Genomic DNA, 22,709 nt, shown 5'->3' with positions numbered 1-22,709 from the left:
CTATTGTAAATAATGCTACACTGAACATAGGGATGCATATATCTTTTTGAATAAGTGTGTTTTTTTTTTTTAGGGGAAAATTCCCACAGGTAGAATTGCTGATAGTTCTATTTTTAATTTTTTGAGGAACCTCCATACTGTTTTCCCTAGTGGTCTTACCAATTTACATTATCACCGATAGTGCATAAAGGTTCCCTTTTCTTCACATCCTCTCTAGCCCTTTTATTTCTTTTCTTTTTGGTGATAACTGTTCTGACCAGTGTGAGGTGGTATCTTATTATGGTTTTGATTTGCATTTTCCTGATGATTTGTGATATTGGGCATCTATTCATGTGTCTGTTGGCCATCTGTACGTCTTGGGAAGAATGTCTATTCAGGTCTTCTACCCATTTTTTCAGTAGGGTTGTTTGCTTTTTTGATGTTGAGTTCTGTGAGTTCTTTGTACATGTTGGATATTAACACCTTATCAGATGTATCATTTGCAAATCTCTTCTCCCATTCAGTAGGTGGCCTTTTTGCTTTGTTTTTGGTTTCCTTTGCTCTACAAAAGCTGTTTAGTTTGCTGTAGTTCCATTTGTTTATTTTTACTTTTGTTTCCCTTGCCTAAGGAGACACATCCAAAAAAATATTGCTGCAACCAGTGTCAAAGACTGTACTGACTGCCTGTGTTTTCTTCTAGGAGTTTTATGCTTTCTGGTCTTACATTTAAGCGTTTTATCCATTTGAGTTTATTTTTATGTATGGTGTGAGAAAGTAGTCCAGTTTCATTCTTTTGCATATAGCTGCCCAGTTTTCTCAACACCATTGATTAAAGAGGCTGTCTTTTCTCCATTGTATATTCTTACCTCCTTTGTTGTAGATTAATTGATTGTGTAAGCATGGATTCATTTATGGGCACTCTATTCTATTGCACTGATCTATGTGTCTGTTTTTGTGCCAGTACCATCCTGTTTTGATTACTGTAGTAATCAAATTACTGTACTTTGCTGTATAGTTTGAAATCAGGGAGTGTGATACCTCCAGCTTTGCTCTTCTTTCTCAAGATTATTTTGGCTTTTTGGAGTCTTTTGTGTTTTCATGTAAACTTTAGAATTATTCGTTGTAGTTCTGTGAAAAATTCCATTGGTATTTTGATAGGGATTGCATTGAACCCTTGGTAGACTACCTTGGGTAGTATGGTCATTTTAACAATATTAATTCTTCCAATTTGTGAGCAGCATACTTCTTTCCATTTGTGTGTGTTGTCTTCAGTGTCTTACAGTTTTCCAAGTACAGGTCTTTTACCTTAAAAGTTCTGATATGCAGTAGCTGTTATTCAACTCTTGCTTCAGGATACCCTTATTTGCATTGCATATTGTTTCCTGAAAAATATTGCCTTTCATATTTCTGATTTGCTTTGGCACAATGGTTACAAAGGCAAAACTTGGTGCTTCTCATCTTCTTTTATAATTTCAGTTTCTCCTGTGGCCCAGTAGGGGACATATAAAACACCAGTATTTACTAATTTGTCCTGACCAATGGAAACTGTGAATAAACACAGCCACTTTCTTTTACAAATATATTTAGCCAAACAAATGCTATAGCAAGCTTAGTTTTGCCAGGCACGTTTATCATAGGTTTGTGATTTTGTTCTTTTTGGGAGAGGATATTTGACCCAGAGTTGGGAGCAGAGAGTTTTCATGACTGTGGAAGGTGGATACAGAGTGTGAAAATCTTCTCAGCTCTTCCTCAGTTTAAAATGTGTTTTCTCAGTTTTGCCTAAAATCTGATGAGGTCCTAAGAACATATGAAATACTTGTTTTGAAAAGTCAGTGGCAAATAGAATTTCAAAAATATTCTGTTCAACTCCTTCCTGGGTATTCCTATGCCTTCTTTCTTTGTATTCTATTAACATTTGTAATTGAGTGTACTAAAGAAACCACCCATGTCTTGACTATGAGTAAATCTGGTAGTGTTTTTTGATATCTTAAGAAAAAACTTGACCCTATTAAAAATATTTTTTATTAGTACATATATGGTAAGGCTTGAAATACATATATATATATATGAAAACATGACTTACAAAAATGTTTGAGAAGAACATTTGAAAGATGGGCTAAATGTCTTCCAGCCAGTTAATAGCAGAGAAAGAACTGAGCTTTGATAACTCATAAGCCAGCAACCATATCCTGTATCTGCACATATGAAATTTGTTTTTCAGAAAATATGATGTGTAAATTTTCACTTTATGTGTAATTTCTCACTCATTATTGTAAATTTTAGGTTTTCTTTTTATCAAGTCCAGTTGCTTTCTAAGAAAACTGCTTTTCTCTACTCCTAGGGAATAAAGTGTGTTGCCAGCTGGGGATATTTGTGTGCATATGTCTTTTCCCAGACATCCTAGATTTTTTCCCCGTACCATTGAACAGGGGAAGTTTCTGGCAACTTATGCCACTATCTAGATTCCCTCTGTAGAGTTTACTTAAACATATTCTAGCACCAGAACACTAGGCTCATTAAGTGGCTTAGCTAATCTTCATATAAAACATATTTAAGATGTATCTTATATCATCCTCAAAATGCTATCAGAGAAAAATTACATTTTTTGCTGCAATGTACAGAGTTTATATCTGCTTTCCTTTGAAATGCCATGAAATAAATCAGTGGGGGATTTCTTAAGTAATTTTTTGGGTGTCTGCTTATCCTGCTTCTTCAAATCAGAGAAGACTTGACTTTTTCACTACAAACAGGCCTCTGATCCTTTATCAGACTGTGTCTGCTTTTAAGTTGGTCTTTAATGACCCCATTGAAAAAAATTGCATAATATGCCAACTTAATTCTTGTGTTTAGGAGAAGGAAGATGCCCCTGTGAATCGTCTTGATTGCTTCCTGTTTTCCTTATTGCTATTTAACGTGCTATATTAACTGACCAGACTATTGATTATAAATTTAAACCTTCTATTTTGATGGGATAAGATTAAATAATGTATTATTTTTTCTTTGATGGTACAAAAACAAGCATGGAAACTTACATTTTAGTTTTATTATTGTACTAAATTGAATAGTAATGCCTAGAGATGATACTTATTATCATGGACATGCTTCTTATTCATTTTCCTTTATTATGTAATTGAAGATTACAGTATGCATGCACAGACTTTATTTGAAAGGGGGTGGGAATTCACAAAGTATCTGTGCTTTCTTGTGTTACATTTCCCCTTTTGGTTTTGGAAGTTTCTAAGTCATGCTGAGCTTTTAATGGGATATGCAATTTCTTACATAAGATTTCTCTAAATGGATGGCATAGAAAGAAATAAATAATGGGGTCCAGGCATACGTTTGCAGCTGACAGTAGCAGAGAGAATTCTTTCACATAGAGCAGGATTTCTTTTGACTGGCAGCTGTAATGGGTTTCTGTTTGGCTCCGAGTGTAGGGGATTCTGGCAACATGGTAAGGTACAAAACAGACAAAAAACACAAACATGATGCTGAATATATTGCGGCTAGATTTCCTCTTGACCGAGATGGAATTCTTTCTGGACTTAAGGTGGGACTTAAAGATTTTCCTCGTGATAGCAGTGTAGAAGATGACTAAGGAAAGAAACACAATCCAGAAGATGGCTACAAAGATGTAGTTGGAGGCTTTGTGCCACTTGAGGCCCAGTTCATTCTTAAGGTCCATGCATTTAATGCGTGTGGCCTTGCTGACGCTCCGGTTGGTCAGGATCATGTTGGGAATGGCAAGCAGCAGTGTGAGGCTCCACACCAGCACCGCCAGGAGTTTGCTGTAGTTCACGGACTGGATGAACGAAGTCAAAACAGGCTTCACGATTTTATAATATCTGTCAAAGCCGATGAGCCCGAAGAACACGATGCTCACATACATGTTGACATAGAAGAGCACGGCCGAGACCCTGCACACAAACACATTCAGCTGCCAAGGGCCGAGGCCCGAGTCTCCCAGGATCTTAAAAGGAAAAGTCAGGCTCATCAGGAAGTCACTGACGACAATGTTTTTGAGATAGACGATGAAACTCTTGGAGCTGGGCACGTAGAAGAAGATCCACCCGGACACGCCATTGAGCAGGATCCCGGCCATGAAGACCACAAAGTACAGCACGGGGATGATTTGCTGGGTTATGAGGGTGTTCCGGGGGCAGGACCCCTCTGCAGGTGGGGCAGTGGTGGCATTCATCGTCTGGTAACTTCTGAAGGCAAGGCCTGGAAGGTGATGTGAAATAGTCACTCAAAGGGCAGTCACGACCTTCGAGTCATTTGCTGAGAAACAAATAAAGGGAAGGGCAAGAACTTGCCATGCCCAGCAAGTTCTTGAAACAAAGTTTTTGCTGTATATTCCTTAGGTGCCTGTCTCTTCCTCCCTTTCACCTTCCCTTCCTTCCTTTTGAAAAGGGCAGAATGGAGTAGACAGATGACAGGTAAGAAAAATTAGAGAAGCGGGACAGTCTGAGAACTGAGGGAATCATGGAGACCAGCATTTCCCTAAAATGATAAAGGTTCCTGTACAACTCTAAAGTTCCAGGAATGCTCATTTAAATATAGTCTCAAAGGTAATAAAGCTATAAAAACAGAGAATCTGTTTCATTTTATTCACAACTCTTTAATATATTAGGTGTAAGAGCTATTGACACAGACCCTACTTTTTAGAAAGCCTACCCTATGTATATTTTAGACATAGGACTATGTCTTACAAGCATACACATCCAACTATAACTGGTATTTTTGGTATAGGATTATGGGTACCTTTCAAAATTGAGATATTCTGTGTGTTTTTTTTCCCATTTAAAAACTGATTCACATTATTTTTATAAATTAGAAAACAAGCAAAAATGATAGAAAGACCTTAAGCATTCTGAGAAATGCTCCCCAAAGTACATTCTAGATCTCTACTGTCCAAATGGTAGCCACTAGCCATATGTGGCTGTAGAGGTCTTGAAATGGGGCCAGTCCAGATTGAGAGGTGATGGAAAATGCACAATGAATTTTGCAGACTTAGTACGCAAAAAATAATGTAAAATATCTCAATATTTTTAATATTGAGAATATGTTGAACTATTTTAGGAATATCCCATTAAATAAAATACATTATTAATCTTAATTTCATTTTACTTTTTTTAAGAATATGGCTACTGGAAAACTTTAAATTACATATGCGGCTAGCATCATATTTTTATTGGATGACACTATCCTAGGTATTACCCAGAACCTTCTTTTGTTAGAGAATCCTGTGTAGTCTTCACTGATGTTGGACATGATGATTTATGGCACAGGAAGATTAGAACTCTTTTGAAAGATTATTTGATACATCTAAGAAAATGTCTACTGCCCATCTTATCTGTAATGTCAACACCTTGCTTAACCCTTCATCGGTTGGTCCTTGCCCTCAGGATAAAGTCCTAACTCTTTAACCCTGAGCTACCAGAAGGCCCATCTTGGTCTGATCCCTACTCATTCTACTTCCAGTGATGAGTCCCTGCTGTTCTGAACCCTTCTACCTCGTGGGTTCCATGATTTCTCTCACCTTGGACCTTTGCACAAACTTGCATTTGTGTGGAAGACTCTTTCGCTACCTTCTTGGTTGGCTAACCTCTCTTCATCCTTGAGGTCTCAGCTTGGATGCCACTTTCTTTAGGAAGCTTTGCCCTGCCAAGCCTTGGTTGGGGTGCATTGGGTGTGAGGTCCCTTGTATGTGTGCTCATAGCTCTGTGCCTTTCTTCTGTCATGGCACTTGTCTCTCTAGCTGTTTGTTTTTTGTTTCCTCTACTACTGTAAGCTCCTTCAGAGGAGAGAGACCATGTCTTTTTTTTTTTTTTTACCATTGTATTCCTAGCATTACATTTAGAACATTAGATATTTAAAATATTTGTGAAGTAATGAAATGCAATCTGGGAATATAAGATGTGTGTCCCTGTTCTTAAGAAATTTACATCTAGTCAGGGATCATGGGAAAGAAAGACTGTGGAGAACAGTGGGTTCCTTAAGGACAGAGAATGTATCTTGTTCATCTTTGTATTTCTGCTGCCAAGCTTGGTGCTTTATACACAGTGAATGAAGGACTGTGTCAGTAACATTACGGAAGTGTGAGAAAGTAGAATTTGGAAATGTGGAATATGAAATTCAGTCACATTGCAAATAAAAAAAAAATCACACGTGCAAACTTTGTGTGCTGTTTCCCCCAAAAGAATATGTTGCTTCTGTGTACTCTTCCTGCAAGCATATGGCAAAACTAGTTACATTTCTAGCAATTGATTTTGCCTGTCCTTGGACTTCCTTTGAAAGGAAATCTAATCCCCTGCCCACTTGGCTCTGATCATAATGGGTTTGTTTGTAGGTCCTCTGTGGCCTGTTTCATATATTCCATGGTAAGTGAAGGGGCCGTGTTTTCTATTTTTAACTGTCCACTGTGGCAAAGAGTCTGTGTTTAGTAAATAATTGGTCTTGTCCTCTGATAGTAAGGTGCAGCTTAGTCTAAGAGCCAGTCTCACAGAGCTCAAGAGAATGCTCCCAGGGGTCCCGGTGCTGGGGACACAAGCCCCTCAGTGAGTGTGGTGCGGGGATCATGATATGTATTCAGTAATTGTTGGATTCACTGGAGTTTAAAATATAAAATTTTTTAAAAAGCAGATGTGAGTACATTTTAAAGTAGAGAGAAATATCAGCTATGTAATATACAACTAAATACTGAAATAGTGAAGAATTTCCAGAAATGATTTAATGAGTACCAAATTTCTCTCTTTATAGAAAAATTATAGAAGCCACTGTATATAGTAACAGTGAAGAATTTCCCAGAAATGATTTAGTGAGAGCCACCATTTCTTTGCTTTCCTTCTAGAAATCTGTATAAAGACATTTTCTCAGAATCTCGTGACTTTTGTCCTTTCACACTGCAATATGTCTGAATGTAGCCTGACACCATGGGTCCACAACTGTGCTCTCTGCTTCCTCAGAGTGTCAGGAATCTGAGCATATATGCTTTGCCATGCACCTCATGCCTCCTCCCTTCCTCACTTTGAGGTTGATGGAAGGGGCTAGCTGACCCAGGTAAACTTCTAGAGCCGGAGTGCCTTCTGAAATGAAATGAGTACTCAAGGCTTGCTTGGGTCTTTCCCTCCAGACGTCTTCTTGCTATTTTGGGCTGTTTTTAAGCAATGGCAGATCAGAGACTCCGTTTGAGACGTGTTGACTGGGGGCAGAAGCAGGCCATCACTGCTGCTCGTGCTGCCGTCTGGATGGATACAGCAGAGGCAAATTAAAGGCACATTCTATGCAGGTAACGAACTAATGGTAAATCCGAGACAATTTTAGCGGTAATGCTCACGCTCTTAAGTCTGTTTTTCTTGAGCAGTAGTGTTGATGGCAGGGCACTGTGACCCCCAGGTACATAATTTATCATATTTGGTCCTGGTGTCTCAGAGTGTGGCAGCCTTTTCTACAGTGACGGATCAAGAGATGTGTGGAAAAGGGGCTATCTTAAGGTATCTGCGGCAAGTGAGGCCACTTATATATCGAGACCAAAAGGCAGGAATACACGTTAGATGAAAAATAGGACAAGCTGATAACAGAGACATGTCTCGCTTTGACCTTGTAACACCTGTCCAGCGTCCTCTCCGTGTCTTCAGTATAGAGGTGATTTAATATCCCGATAGAGACCTACTAAAACTTCAAATCATTTCACAGATGGAGGAAATAGTAACATACGGATGCTGATTTTATACGGTAACGTAAAAATAAAAAGAACCAAATAAATCAGAAAGAAAGAATGTCTTGATGTGGCCCAGCAACCCTCCATTCCCGGCCCCAGGCTCTCAGCTGATTTACTATTTCTAAGCAGCTTGTCCCAGCCCATCAAAGACAAGAGACAGGCAAAGGGGGAGAAAGAAAGAGGAAAAGCACCTCTGGATGATGATCAACCGAAATAAGGGACATTCTGTGGAGCCAGTTTGTGGAAGTGTAGCCAGCCCTGCCCATGGAAGTTGCTTCTGAGATTACCTCTGAATTTCTGTAGTGAAAGTGGTCATTACGTGAACCTTGAGGCTTCAGGGAACATAAGCACAGCTCCCTGAATTTTTTTTTTTTTTTTTTTTTTTTTTGCGGTATGGTACGCGGGCCTCTCACTGTTGTGGCCTCTCCCTTTGTGGAGCACAGGCTCCGGACGCACAGGCTCAGCAGCCACGGCTCACGGGCCCAGCCGCTCCGCGCCATGTGAGATCTTCCCGGACCAGGGCACGAACCCGTGTCCCCTGCATCGGCAGGCAGACTCTCAACCACTGTGCCACCAGGGAAGCCCTCTCTGAATTCTTGAGACTTCATTTAAGAAGGATTTCAAGATAAACCATAATGGGGGGGAAAATATATATCTATATATACACATATATATACACACACACACATAAAAGAAGAATGTGTGTGTGTGTATGTGTGTATATATATGTATATATATATACAGCTGAATCACTTTGCGGCATAGCAGTAATTAACACAACACTGTAAATCAGCTATACTTCAATTAGGAAAAAATATTATAAGGCTTCAGCTACTCTTAGGTGGAAATCTTCCTTGTTCCACAAATCCAGGTAAAGGAGAATGAAATGACTTGAAACGTTTTAGTCTATATAAACCGTCACTTTGGATCTTTGGTCACGTAATGGTGGAATGGATCTATGAGACCAAAAGACAGCTGTTAATGTGTAATAAGAGGGAAGAGATATGGGGACATATGTATATGTATAATTGATCCACTTTGTTATAAAGCAGAAACTAACACACCATTGTAAAGCAATTATACTCCAATAAAGATGTTAAAAAAAAAAAAGAGCCTATGAATTGCTTTCTGTCATCTTTTGGCAAAGTTTCATTTTAATCCAGATAGTGAGTGCTGTTGTTTGTAGTGAAATGTTAGGTCTCAGGATTGGGCTGCATTAGTATTTTCAGGTTGTAGAATATTGCATATAACCTCAGGGCTCTCTCTTTGGGCAGAACTTAGTTGATACAGGACCAGACAAGGCGATACTCGCTCCAGAAATACATTCATCTTAGTAAAAACATGCTGAGTTCATTACTCATCCTCTGTGTAATTACACACAGTGACCCATTTTTCTCTTAAAACGGACCACCTTCCACTGTTCTGTGTGCTGTAATTCTACTTTCTCTGAAGAAGAGAAGTTATTCCTTCGTAATATTTTGATGAAATTAACAAAGCTCTTGATAATACTAAAGGATTTGTTCACTTACGTTTTAAAATTTTTGTCTGATACGAGGTTTCCTTTCAGTGAAGTAATTTAGCCTAGTGAGTGCTTGTCATCTTGAAGTGGCCAAGGTGCTTCTTCGCTAATGATCCTGTATTGTAGGAGAAAAATGAAGATTTAATTAAGTTAAATAAATGCCAGAATGTTTTTATTGAAGAAGTATGTGTGGTAGCAGTGCACTTGCTTTTTAAATACAGCTTGTATAATTGTGAAATATTTCATCACGCACTTTTGTTGTTGCTTTACTGAACTTCGTTTTGGTTGTCACTATTGACGATTACTGATGTGATGTAAACCCTGGTGGGAACCTTGTAAACCCTTTACTTGAGAGGATTGCATATGAAGTGTTTTTAGTTATTGGTTTCTTTCTCCCCCCCCCCCCCCTTTATGGGTTTGGTTGCTCAAATCAGCTCATTTAAATTACTGAAGTTAACAATTGACCATTTTAGCTAGGAAATCATAGACAGGCTTTTTTTTTTTTTTTTTTTTTTAAACCTTTGTACCGTTGACATTCTGGGTTAGACAATTATTTGTCCTGAGGACGGTCCTCTGCATTATAGGATGTTTAGCAGCATTCTTGGCTTCTATCTATTAGGGGCCAATAGTATCATCTCCCTAAGTTGTGAACAAAATGTCCTCTGGGAGGCCCGATTGCCCCTGGTTGATAACCACTGGTCTACTTATGTGTGGACTTTGCCAAGATAACATCTGAAAGCTATATTGTATGATAGGAAGAGGATAGGTTTGGCAGAATGGTGGTTGGATTTGGTTCTGCCTTGGTCTAGGTTGTCACCTTTCTGAATTCTTTAAGGCAACCCTTCTCAGACTTTAATGTGCGTACATATTTCCCAGGGCTCCTGCTAAAATGAAGACTCAAGATTCCACAGGTCTAGAGCTGGTTATAATGTTGATACTGCTAACCCAAAGAGTACTCCTTGAAGAGCAAGTTTTTTTGTTTTTTTTTTCTTAAAGACTGTACATAGGGGACTTTAATAAATATTTGGTGAGGAGGGTAAAAAAACAACCTTATTTTTCTTTGCTGTAGTTGGGACTTGAGGTAGGAAAAATTTCCATTAAAAGGAGCCTGAAATCTAAGATTTTTCTTAGAGTTTACTCATTATAAATTTCATCATAATAATCTCATCCTTCTAGTCTGGAAATATAAATAGATATTTTATGGAGAACCAGTGGTAAAAAAAAAACATATTTACCTAGAATAGCCCTAAAAGGTCATGAAGTTCTCTTTAGAAATAAAACAAAGAGATTTAGTTCTCTGTGGTGGAATATTATATTTGATCCAGGTCAGTACTGAGCATGTTCTGGTCAGGAATGATATCTTCTAACTTCAGGACAGTGCTTACTCCCGGAGAAGGAAGGAGGGGCAAGGGATGCCATAGGGTGGTTGGACTTTAGCTGTATTTGTGGTATTTCACCTCTTAAATTCTGAAACAATGATGCCTAAATATTACTATCAATTAACACGGGGCGATTAAGTGTATTGGTGTTAACCAACATTAGTTTCTGTACTTTTGTGTACTTGAAATAGTTCATAATTAGAAAACAAAAATGTATATGGAGGGACTTCCCTGGTGGCACAGTGGTTAAAGAATCCACCTGCCAATGCAGGGGACATGGGTTCGAGCCCTGGTCCGGGAAGATCCCACATGCCGCGGAGCAACTAAGCCCGTGTGCCACAACTACTGAGCCTGCGCTCTAGAGCCCGCGAGCCATAACTACTGAAGCCCGCGTACCTAGAGCCCGTGCTCTGCAACAAGGGAAGCCACGGCAATGAGAAGCCTGCACACCGCAACGAAGAGTAGTCCCTGGCTCGCCGCAGCTAGAGAAAGCCGGCGCGCAGCAATGAAGACCCAACACGGCCAAAAATAAATACATAAATTCATTAAAAAAATTCAATAAAAAATGTATTTGGAGAATGAATTGCTTCCAAATCACTCTTTAATCAGTACCCACCTATGATGAGCATTTTCCTTCCTGTTCTTTGTTCAGTTCTTATCTGACGACAGTCTGACAGTTCCTTCTCTGTCCTTACAGTCCAAACATCAAAAGCTTTGATCCAAGGTGCCCCAAGATCTTTTCATATGAGATAAATATTTGTTTTCTAGATGATTCTTCTAACAGTAGAAAGTAGTCTAGCTGTGTGTCATCATTGTGTACATTTCTAAACTTACTAAAGCCATTTTCTTATTATTGCTGCTTTTATCTCCCTTGCTGTAATGTGTGACTTTTTTTTTTCTTCTCTTTGTGGTGCCAATATGTGACATCCTAGATGGTTTCCAGAACAGTCCTAAGGGTTGAAGAGAAGGGGAATTTATATATGGGCTACTTATTCAGTCTTGTAGTCATATTTTATAACATTTTATGTTATTCAATACTTTATAAGATACTTTATAGTTTAAAACTTTTATACTATTGCATAGTATTAATTAATTCTTAAGTCTGTCATCAGGCTTCTGGCCTTTCTTAGTCTAGGGTCGGTTGAATATTTTAGAATTTCTTGCATCCTCACTCTTGGTCCTGCCTCTTTTTCCCAACGTTGTGACTCCTTAGGAGTGGGTCAGCAGAGTCCTCTGCTTGTAGGTCATAGACCTGTTCCAGGGGAAGTCACTTTAAGCATGCCAGTTTATTTCATAGAAGGGGGTCAAAGGGGAGGGAGGGAGTGTTGGGCAGAGAGAGCTCTCGGACACATGCACCAAGACACACAAGAGGACAGCACAACAGGGGGGACACGGATGGCCCAAGCTCTTGGGTTACACGACAGAGCCTTGCCAGTCAGTGACTGTTGTCACCATTTTGCAGATGAAGAAACCGATGCTGAAAATGGTCAAGTAACCCATCAAAGGCGAATTGGGCAGCTAATATGTGGCCAGACAGTATTCACATTTATGTCTACTCAGCTCCAAGCCAGGTCTCCTCTACGCCTGAGGGAACTCAGGGCAAGCATGTTTTGTTTGTGTTCATGAGTATGTGCATGTATTGCAGGCCCTTCAGCATTTTTCTAGAGTGTGGTTTTTAGGAATCACTTAATCCAGTATTTTTTTTGAGGGAAGGTGGACATGTGCATGTGAGTTGGTGAGTATGTCCTTTTTTGATCTAGGTGTTAAAGGTCTGCAAGGTGTGGATGCCTTCAGTTTCTCCAGTTAGTCTCTGGGTACCACTGAATACAGAAACTCCATAACGGATGGTGAGTTAGTATGGATGGTAAGCTGATAATGATACCCAGACCTAGTTTTTTACTTTTAATTCCAACCGCTTCCCTTAAAATACTTTTAGCAGAACTCTTAGCAAAGTGCAAGACTGGCACCTCCTCGAACCCGGGTCAGTCTTCACATCTTCTGGTGATGCAAGGAGATCAGGGGAGCTGGGGGAGGAGGGCGAGGTGTGGCACAGGTGCCAAACTTCTGGGGCCACGGAAATGGCTACCCATCCTAGCCTCCGTACCAGGAGCTGCATCTGGATTGTCAGGATAGATTTTGGGGGATTTTCCACCTACAATCTTTGGTATAGCCCAGGACTTCTCACCCGTGGCACTATTGACATGTTTTTGAGTTCCAGTTCTTTGTGGGTGAGTGGTCTGGTGCATCGTAACATGTTTAGCTGCATCCCTGGCCCTATCCACTAGGTGCCAGCAGCACCCATGACTTAAGACAATGAAAAATGTCTCCAGACATTGTTTTAAATGTTCCCAAGTTGAGAACTACCGAAATAGCCCCTTCATGGGGCTGTTGTATTTGGTATCATTTTGATATAGGAATAGAATTTTGTCAGCTCTCTCATTGGTGCTAAACCTTAACTGTATGTTGAGTAACTCAGCAGCGATTAAGTAATTCATATGCTTAGGTCTCGGAATGTGAAGTGGGCTTTCTTTACAGCTCTGTTGGAATAATGGGCAGACAGTGCAGTATAATGGTTAAAAGCATGCGTGTTGGATGTAGTGGACCTTGGTTAGAAATATGGCTCAAGGGCTTCCCTGGTGGCGCAGTGGTGGAGAGTCCGCCTGCCGATGCAGGGGACACGGGTTCATGCCCCGGTCCGGGAAGATCCCACATGCCGTGGAGCGGCTGGGCCCGTGAGCCGTGGCCGCTGAGCCTGCGCGTCCGGAGCCTGTGCTCCGCAATGGGAGAGGCCACAACAGTGAGAGGCCCGCCTACTGCAAAAAACCCCACCCCCCCGCCAAAAAAAAAACAAACCAAAAAAAAGAAATATGGCTCAATTTCTTAGTAGCTGTGCTATTGGAATAGTTACAGAGGGCCTCTATGTTTCTGTTTTCACATCTCTAAAGTGAGAGGGTAGTCGTTGCTACCTCACAGGGTTTCTATTCCCATAAGAATCAAATACCTGGTGCCTGGCAGTGTATGACTCAGAGGAAACGTTGGGGGTTCAGGGAGTGACTCAGCTGACAAGAGACGAATCGGAGGTCTCTGGGACTCTCAGCAGGCCAGGACTTCCCCTGGGTCAGCCTCCCACGGTGTGCCCTACTTCCCCACATTTATTTGAGGTTGATGTTCTTCTGCACTGAGACGCAGGGCTGCAGTGTGCTCCAAACCTCCTCGGGAGTCTGGCCCAGCAGTGCTTGCCTGGGGGAAGCTGGGGGAAGGCCGTTCTTCTTATGGTCCCTGGGTTCTTGTGCCAGGAAGCGGCACTCAGCAGCAGGGAGTATGAGTGAAGTCCAGAGCATTTCATGCACTTACTTGGCAGTCCACACAGGCCTGCATTTTTGATGTGAGTGATGTAAAGCTGTGAAACTCCTGTCTTCAGAGTTTTGGGAACTGATTTCCTTTCTCTATCTGGAATTAGATTGAGCTGTTAAGATTCCTGACTTATTTTTTTCCAGCCTGTTCTTCTGCAGCATTGTTTTGGAATATGTGGTTCTATTCCCTGGGGTGAGGCAAGGAAACGAACCTCTGACCTCTTTTTGCTTTACTGAGATGGTGTTTGCGTTTCTCAATCAGGCGTGCAGTACTCGGTTCTTCAGATCTTGGGGCTTAGGGCCTTAACGCATATCCCTTTGCCAGGGGGCTGGGGAACAGATTTTCATTTGTGAGGAACCAACAACTTTACTTAGCTAAATATCAACCAGGTATGTGTTTGTTCAAGATTCAGGCTTGCATATTCCAAAGGAAAAGAATATAAATATCCAGAACTTTCGATGGGAGTGGAAATACTACAGAGAAGTGATTCTCCTACACTTTAAAGCCTAAAATTTATGTACTTCCTACCTGCTGGAGGAATCAGTAACCCTTGATGCAATAAAATATATTGTTACACTAACTTATGAATTGGGAAATGCTTTAAACGAATTTGTATTTTAGTAAACACAGCATATGACAATGAAGCAACTACATTCATTGCAAAATGAGTAGGACTTAAATGTGAAAGATGCATTTTTATGCAGCTTAGAGATGGTGCTCAGAGTGCGTAAGGAAAGAAAGACCTTTGCTTTTTATGAGTCCGAGGCCCATCCCAATGGGATCCATTGTTGAATGTAAGTGTCCTCTTTAGATCAATACATTTGTGATTGTTTCACTTTTCATATGAATCTCAATGAGTCAGTCATATATGTTTGTTTGTTTGTTTGTTTGTTTTTGCGGTACGCGGGCCTCTCACTGTTGTGGCCTCTCCCGTTGCGGAGCACAGGTTCTGGACACACAGGCTCAGCGGCTGTGGCTCACGGGCCCAGCTGCTCCGCAGCATGTGGGATCTCCCCAGACCGGGGCACGAACCCGCGTCCACTGCATCGGCAGGCGGACTCTCAACCACTGCGCCACCAGGGAAGCCCAGTCATATATGCTTTGAGAATGCTGTCTTACATCTTGCCATGCCCTGTGGGTGCTATTAGATGCCATTTCATTATTGCCTCAGAAGTAATGTCTGAATGTACAGAATCTGATAATAAGAAGTGCTCCTTTCCATCTGTAACATGAATTGAATTTCATGCTCATGACCTGCTTGGACCAGGACCAGCTTTATTTTACTCCATGGTGGGTTTTTTGTTTGTTTGTTTGTTTGTTTTTCTTTTTTTAATTGTAGCCTACACTGACTTCCTTTCTAATCTTTCTTTGTACATTGTTGCTTTCCTCTTTTGTATTTTCAGGCTCTCTCTCAGTCTAGAGGCTACTTTCCTGCAAGGTATAAACCTCCACAAGTTTTCAATAAAATTTGTAGGTCTTGAAGTCCTGATACCCTAATAGCTATAAACTTGCTCAAGCCATTTCCAACTTTAAATAACAAAAGTAAAAATCCTCTGTAGGTGGAAAAGTGGCAATCTCCAGTATCAATGAGATTATCTTGTTTCTAAGTATCACTACCCACTAACAGGGACCAAGGCTCCTTGGGAAAATGACTGATTTCAAATCAGGCACAGGGAAAGGTGAGTTGATACCTTGCAGTCAAAAAGCAAGGAAGTGCTCAGACCAATGAGGAAATGTTAAGGGGGTCGGGGCGGGGGGGAGAAAAAAGAAGGACATGGTGGGAGCTGACTTGGTGGCACTTCTAAATTCAACAGTTTGGATATCAATAAGAAGGACAGTAATAGATGAAAATTCTTTAAAAAACAAACCAAATTCAAGAGTTGATAGTGATATTAAAAATACAGATGAAAAAGGGAGGATGAAGACAGGGACAAGCTCTTCTTTGTAGAAGAATGTCAGCTAGAAAAGGTAGAAGGAATGATAGAATTAGAAAGTCAACAGTTTGCAACCTCAGTGTAATAATTGATTCAGGCAACAGTCTTCAGTGTTCCTGAAAAGTCTCTTGGTGAAAGGTTGTAGGAGAACAGGATGTTGCAATCTAAAAGCATCACTCACAGATCATTTAGAATAACAAAGAAAAAAATGGTACCTTTTCATCGGGCAGTCACTGAATGATTGAACTACCCAAAACGGGATAATTCTATATTTTGCCTCTCGATATGACTCAGTTAGATGTACACAACCTACCTTGTCGAAAAGCTAATCATGGATAAGCAATTGGACAAATTCAGAACATGGATCATTCTATAAAACAGCAGCCCAGACTCTGTAAATAAATCAATGTCATGAAAAGCAAACAAACATGATGGGGTGGGAGGGAGCAGTTCTAGATCAAAAGAGGCCAAAGAGAAATCATGTGCTGTGTGAACTGTGATCGGTGCCTGGGGGCAGTGGAGGGTAGCACTACAGAAGTTATTTTAGGGCACTTGTGTGAATCTGAATACAGACTTTATATTAGATGGTGTTATTGAATTGTCTTAATTTTTCTAGGTATGGTGATGGCGTGGTTAAGCAGGAGAATATTCTTAATCTTCAGAGATGCGTATTGAAGTATTTAGGAGGGAAGGGTCATGATTTTGTGCAACTTACATTCAAAATGGTTTAGTAAAAGAAATGTAGAAAATTTAGTAAAAGAAATGTGTGTATATATGTGTGTATACATGTTCTTTTCTGCTGGTATATGTAACTATATATGTATACACGTGTATATATATGCATACATATATGTATGTGTTGTATGTGTGTGTACTAGTTTTGAGGGAAGGGTCCCTAGCTCAGTGCCTGACACATAGCAAATGCATAACAGTCCCTCAGACTTCTCTGCTACCCTCCTTACCTTTTCTTCTCAGTCACCTCTGGGAGCTTCTCTGCCTGTCCTTAAATTGGTGTTTCTTATTCTCTTCCTGGCCATCTCCTGTTCTCATTCTCCCCATTCTTCTAAGCCAAAATAATCTTTGTTAAGAACATTGCTTAAAACTGTCATCTATGAGACACTTTTCCTTTCATCTGTCACTGATGCTTTTGGCTCCTATTATCAGGATAGTGTTCTTGGTGTTAGGAATCCTGCCCTTTTAGAGCCCAGAGTCTGGTGGTTCTGGCCTCTGAGCAGCCTCCTCTCCCATCCGCACTGAGCACCTCCATTTCCTGCAGTTCTGTGTCTCCCACAGCCCCGGACATTGTGGAGCCTGGCTGCTTCACCTCCAGAGCTCCCACTGTTGTCTTGTCATCTCTTTCACTCTCATCACATTGTACAGCAATAATTGCCATTCGTTGGGAACTTTACCTGGTACCAGACACAGGCAATGGTAATTGCTCTTAAAAATACCTTTTCTTTTTAAAGGAATATTTGATACTTTGAAAAGAATTTTTTTTTTTTTTTTTTTTTTTTTTTTTTGCGGTACGCAGGCCTCTCACTGTTGTGTAGGCTCCGGACGTGCAGGCTCAGCGGCCATGGCTCACGGGCCCAGCCGCTCTGCGGTATGTGGGATCTTCCCGGACTGGGGCACGAACCTGTGTCCCCTGCATTGGCAGGTGGACTCTCAACCACTGCGCCACCAGGGAAGCCCTGAAAAGAATTTATGCAAAGAAACTAAAGCACAACAAAAAGAACACAGCGCTGACTTGAGAGCCGGAGCCTCACCAGTACTCCAGCTTCTCCCTTCTCACTCCTCCCTGGGCTGTGCCTTCCTCCACTGAGAGGGAATACTGACCTGAATTTTATGTTTCTTATTTCCCGCCTTTAAACATAAATGATTTTAAATCTATATGAACATAGATTCCATTATAAAAATTGTTCATGGTTCATCATGTATGTAGTGTTCCAGGACTTTTTTTAATCCCCAGCTCAGCATTATGTTTCTAAGGGAATTGGAAAGTTTGGAAAAGGAATTGGAAATAGTTGGAAAAGATGAAGGTTCACTCACGCTATAGCTGAGCATTTTAATTCCTAACTATATGCCCTAGAAGTCTCTCTTCCAGAAGCATACCAAGTATGTATGAGAATATCCATGTACAAGGATGCTCATAGAAACACTGTAATGGCAAAAACGTAGAAATAGCTCAACTGATTATTAACAGGAAAAAGGGTTAAAAAATTTAGTGAACTTTTGTGCAGCACTGAAAATGAATGAACTACAGCTATGCACTTTTAAATCCTCCAGTAGACCTGATAAGACAGAAGTAATCTCTTATTATAGTTAAGGAAACTGAAACCTAGACAGCTTGAGTAACTCGTCCAAGGTGTAAGAACTAGTGTATTGTAGAACTGAGATGTGGGTCCAGGTCAGTGTCATTCTAAAGCCTTAACTATGAGGGAATATTGTTGCCTGTTGACAAGTCTTATTTTTATTAGCTTGTCTGTTCTACTGCATGGAGAGAGAGCTTTGTATTTTCATCCAGCTCAGCAAATAGTTCATAGTAGAAGTTGCATGAATTTCTGATGAATGACCTAAAACACTGTTATTTTACGTAGGAAGAAAGCTGTGTATGGAAGCTTAGTGGCTTGAACAAGTTCTGAGATGGTAACCAGAGCACCTACAATTGAAACCCAACTCTTTTCAAGCCCCCAGTGGCTGTAGCATCTTAACCTGTAGGTTCTTACCTTGGTTACATGCCTCCCCTCTAGTAGGTGGCTAGGAGAGGCCTGGCAGATATAATGTCAGCATAACTTGGATTATTACTACCCCACATTCCTTATCCAGGGGCCACAGGTGCTCTCCTGGTGGACAACAGAGGCCTCTCATCAGCTGTGTGGCTTTTTTACCTATAATATGAATCTGCCCAGCCTGCAGCAGCAAAAGCGCCAGCAAGCCTTCTTCTATCTCTCGAATGTCCCTGACATGGTCAGCCTGTGGGAAAGTGCAGGTATGTTTGTGTGTATGGGATAGGGGTGTAGAGAAGGCAAAGTAGCAGATATTTGTTGCCTTTGGCGCGTAAGCCAGTACGTGTCACAAAACATTATTGAGCTGCTTAGTTTTTTGGCCCAGTGAAACAAAAATTGAAAAGAAAAGCAAAACTTAACTGCCTAGCTATCCCCTTGAGCTTTTCCTTGCCCGCCATCCAGCGCTGGACAAAGCTCTGAGCACGTACATTCTTTTTCTCTGTCCCAGATAAATCGTGAAGGGCTTCTGTTCCTTTGTAAACTGACGGGGGCTCTTGGCAAGGGTCTACAGACATGACCACAACCAGGTTTTGTCAAGCAGTGCGTAGGATTAGTAGGAATACCCAGGTGAATTTGCTTTCACACTGTCACCACGGTCATGTTGACACCCACTTCTAGAAAGGTGAACCTCCCTGGGGCAGAGGTGCTCGGAGCCCTGACCTCTGTCTGTGGCATTGTCTGTCTCTGGCATCTGACTGTGGCTGCCTCATATTGGTCTCTGTTCCAGCGTCACCTTCTCAGGGAGGCCTTCCCAGTTTACGACACCTGACATAGCCAGGCGCCTAGCCAGCGCTCCACACCCTCTCACCATGTTTTGTTTTCTTCAGGGTGGTCTTCGTTATTTAAAGTAGTATTTATTTTTCGATTTATTTCCTCCATCATCCCTCCACCCACCCCACCCCCCACCCCCCATTCCTACTATGCCGTGAAGGTAACCTTCATGAGAACAGGACTTATTTCTCTTGTTCACTGTTAAATTAGCGCCTGGCATATAGTAGATGTTCAATAGATGTATATTGAATTTATGAATGAATCTATCTGTACAACTTTGGTCAAATTAAGGACTTGATTTACTTAACTGTCAAATGATGAGTCTGTTCAGGACCTCAGAGTGTTACAGTTTCTATGTGCGTAATAGGTTAAAATGTATAGATATCTTTTAAAATCGTTGGTGCATAAAGCTGGATTCACCATAGTCTTATATAATCATATGGCGTATTCTTATTACGCAAGGTTCATGCAAGGTTGGCTCTAAAATTTTTATTTGGTTATTCTTAATTACGTTAATAATTTCCCTCAAACTCAATAACCAAAACAAAAGCCAAGACTTTGACAGTTAGGAGCTGCATGTAACTGAATTCTCTTTCTTCCCACATGCCGTCTCTCTGGCCACCATGCACCCTGAGCCCCATGTTTTTCATTCTCTCGCGGTTTTGTTTTAAGTTGTTTTGTTACATCTGTATGTATTCCTAAAAGTGTGTTGTATGTATATGTGTGTATGAAATTGTGATTTTAAAAGAAACATATGTAATCATTTAGTCATTTAGATCATTTAGATTTAGATACCACATGTTGTCCGCGCTGATGAGCATTGTTGCCATAATTCATGTGTTTTGATGACTGTAAACATTCCATCGTCTGACCATGCCACGGTTCATTCTTTCAGTTTCCTATGTTTGGGATGTTTCCAGGTTTTTGCCCTTCTGAACCATGCCAAGGTGCATATCCTTGACGTCTCTTGATGAACATGTGAAAGAGTGTCTTGTGTGTATAAATAGAGGATTTAAATTGCTGGATCATAGGTATATGAATGTTAAGCTATAGGAAATAATGCCAAACTATTTTCCAGAGTGGTTGCAAATCCTCTGTGGATACACATCTTCTTCAAGGTTTCCTATTCTCGGATGTAAAATTTTTTGCTTATGAAATGTTACTACATTGTGGTCCTGATTTACATTTCCATGATCACAGTGATATGGGCATCTCTTCATGTGATAATTGGTTATTTCTATGAAATGTCTAGTCATATCTATTGCTCATTGTTCTTTTGGGTTGTTTGTACTATTATTGGTTTGTAGAAATCCTTCAAATATTGTTGATACCTGCTTTGTTGGGTATATGTATGGTGAATAGCATCTCCCAGATTGTAACTTGTCCATTTTCCTTTAAAAGTATATTTTGATAAACAAAAGTTACTAATTTTATTATTTTCAAATTATCAATTTTTTTCCCCGAATTAGTGCTTTTTTGTATCAAAAGAAAATTTTCCTATGTCAAAGTCTCAACTGAGGTGGCTTCCGGTTATATTGGAGACACTGAAGAAAGGACCCTGTGACAGGGTTTGGCTTTAAATATAACAGAACTATAAAATAGCTAAATGCCAATCTTGCTCAATAGACCGGCATCCTGCCCGTGCTGGAAACAGCATTCGGGTAGTGGCTCCAACTTTGCCTTTCTTTTTTATTTTTTAACATCTTTATTGGAGTATAATTTCCTTACATTATTGTGTTAGTTTCTGGTGTATAACAAAGTGAATCAGCTATACATATACATATACATACATCCCCATATCCCCTCCCTCTTGCGTCTCCCTCACACCCTCCCTATCCCACCCCTCTAGGTGGTCACAAAGCACCGAGCTGATCTCCCTGTGCTATGCAGCTGCTTCCCACTAGCTATCCATTTAAATTTGGTAGTGTATATATATATGTCCATGCCACTCTCTCACTTCGTCCCAGCTTACCCTTCCCCCTCCCTGTGTCCTCAAGTCCATTCTCTACACCTGTATCTTTATTCCTGTCCTGCCCCTAGGTTCTTCAGGACCACTTTTAAGATAACAGTTCTTACAATATGGTCTGTGGAACCATGGAGTCCTTGACACTCTTTCAGGGGGGCCATGAGGTCAGCGCATTTTCAGAAGAATACTAACATGTTTTTGCCTTTTTCACTCACTGTGCTGACATCTGTAGTAATGGTGCAAAAGCCACAATGTGTAAAACAAACCTGCTGGTACTTCAGCACAAATGAAGACCATGTACCCAACTGTCTGTCCTGTAGTCATTGCCTACCTTACGTCCATGCAGTCTTAGTAAACAAACAAAAAAACAACAACACAAAAAATAAAAAGCTAAGTTAACTTTACAGTGACTGTGTTGAAGTAATACATATTGTACATTTGATTAAAGTGTGTGTCTTAAATATTTCACGTGACCTTATAGGAATGGTTCACAAAGCACTTCTGCTGTATATGATGGTTGTCTAGAGGAACAACACTTGAGTAAGTTGCGAGTTGAATTAGATGCTTTCTTCATGGAATACCATTTTTACTGGAACTAATGATACATAAACTATAGCAGTTCATACTTGAGTATTTGGCAGACATTTTCTCAAAATTGAATGAACTGAGCCTTCAAGTCAAGGAAAACAAATAGCATTACTTTCCAGTACCTAGAATGAAATCAGTACCACTATTAATACTATTTTTTGATACTATATAATGAAAAGTATCTGTATGTCAAAATTCTGGATGGATGTACCTCTCCAAATGACCAAGGATTATATGATATAAAATCTAGCAGGGGTAAAAGATTTCTTCCAAGACCAAGTTATGCTAAAGGATTTTAATGTAACAGAAATATTCATTGACATGAATTTAGTTTCTACTTTGCAAACAGCCTTTAAGAAACTGCCACTTTTTGAGTTTTGGTGTGGTACCAAAGAAGAAAATCCAGAAGGCTATTAAAATACTTCTTCCTTGTCCTGTTATATATCTGTGTGAGACTAGATTTTCTTCTGTTTACTTTAACTAAAAGTACATTTTGAAACTGATCCAGTGCAGAAGTGGATATGAGAATTTAACTGTCTTAGGCGAGATGTTAAAGAGATAAGCAAAAATGTAGGATAATGCCACTTTTCTAACTAAAACTTTTGGGGGGAAATATAATTATTTTTCACAGAAATGTATTATTCATGTTAACATTTGATGCTATTTTTAAAGTGAATTAAAAATAAATATTTTATGAATTTCAGAATTTAAAT

General features: G+C 40.2%; 3 protein-coding genes across 3 annotated transcripts in view; 1 reads left to right on the top strand and 2 right to left on the bottom strand.

Annotated features, from left to right (window-relative positions):
• The window catches only part of GPR171 (G protein-coupled receptor 171), a 21,208-nt gene extending 11,902 nt beyond the window's left edge, over positions 1-9,306 (bottom strand). The window contains exon 1 of the mRNA XM_081234372.1: positions 9,229-9,306. The gene's annotated coding sequence lies outside the window, so the exon portion shown is untranslated. The remainder of the gene's footprint in view (positions 1-9,228) is intronic.
• MED12L (mediator complex subunit 12L) overlaps positions 1-22,709 on the top strand; it is a 319,746-nt gene that overhangs the window by 114,938 nt on the left and 182,099 nt on the right. The window lies entirely within an intron of this gene.
• On the bottom strand, positions 1,922-9,329 carry P2RY14 (purinergic receptor P2Y14). The gene is made up of 2 exons (XM_081234370.1): positions 9,229-9,329; positions 1,922-4,200 (listed from the first exon to the last, which is right to left on the bottom strand). The coding sequence occupies exon 2, from the start codon at positions 4,172-4,174 to the stop codon at positions 3,161-3,163; it is 1,014 nt and encodes a 337-aa protein (XP_081090496.1). The 5' UTR covers positions 4,175-4,200; positions 9,229-9,329; the 3' UTR covers positions 1,922-3,160.

Source organism: Mesoplodon bidens, assembly GCF_964165515.1.
Source record: "Mesoplodon bidens genome assembly, chromosome: 5".
NCBI lineage: Eukaryota > Metazoa > Chordata > Mammalia > Artiodactyla > Ziphiidae > Mesoplodon > Mesoplodon bidens.
The sequence above is the reverse complement of the archived record's forward strand: the minus strand, read 5'-3'. Positions and strand labels throughout refer to the sequence as shown.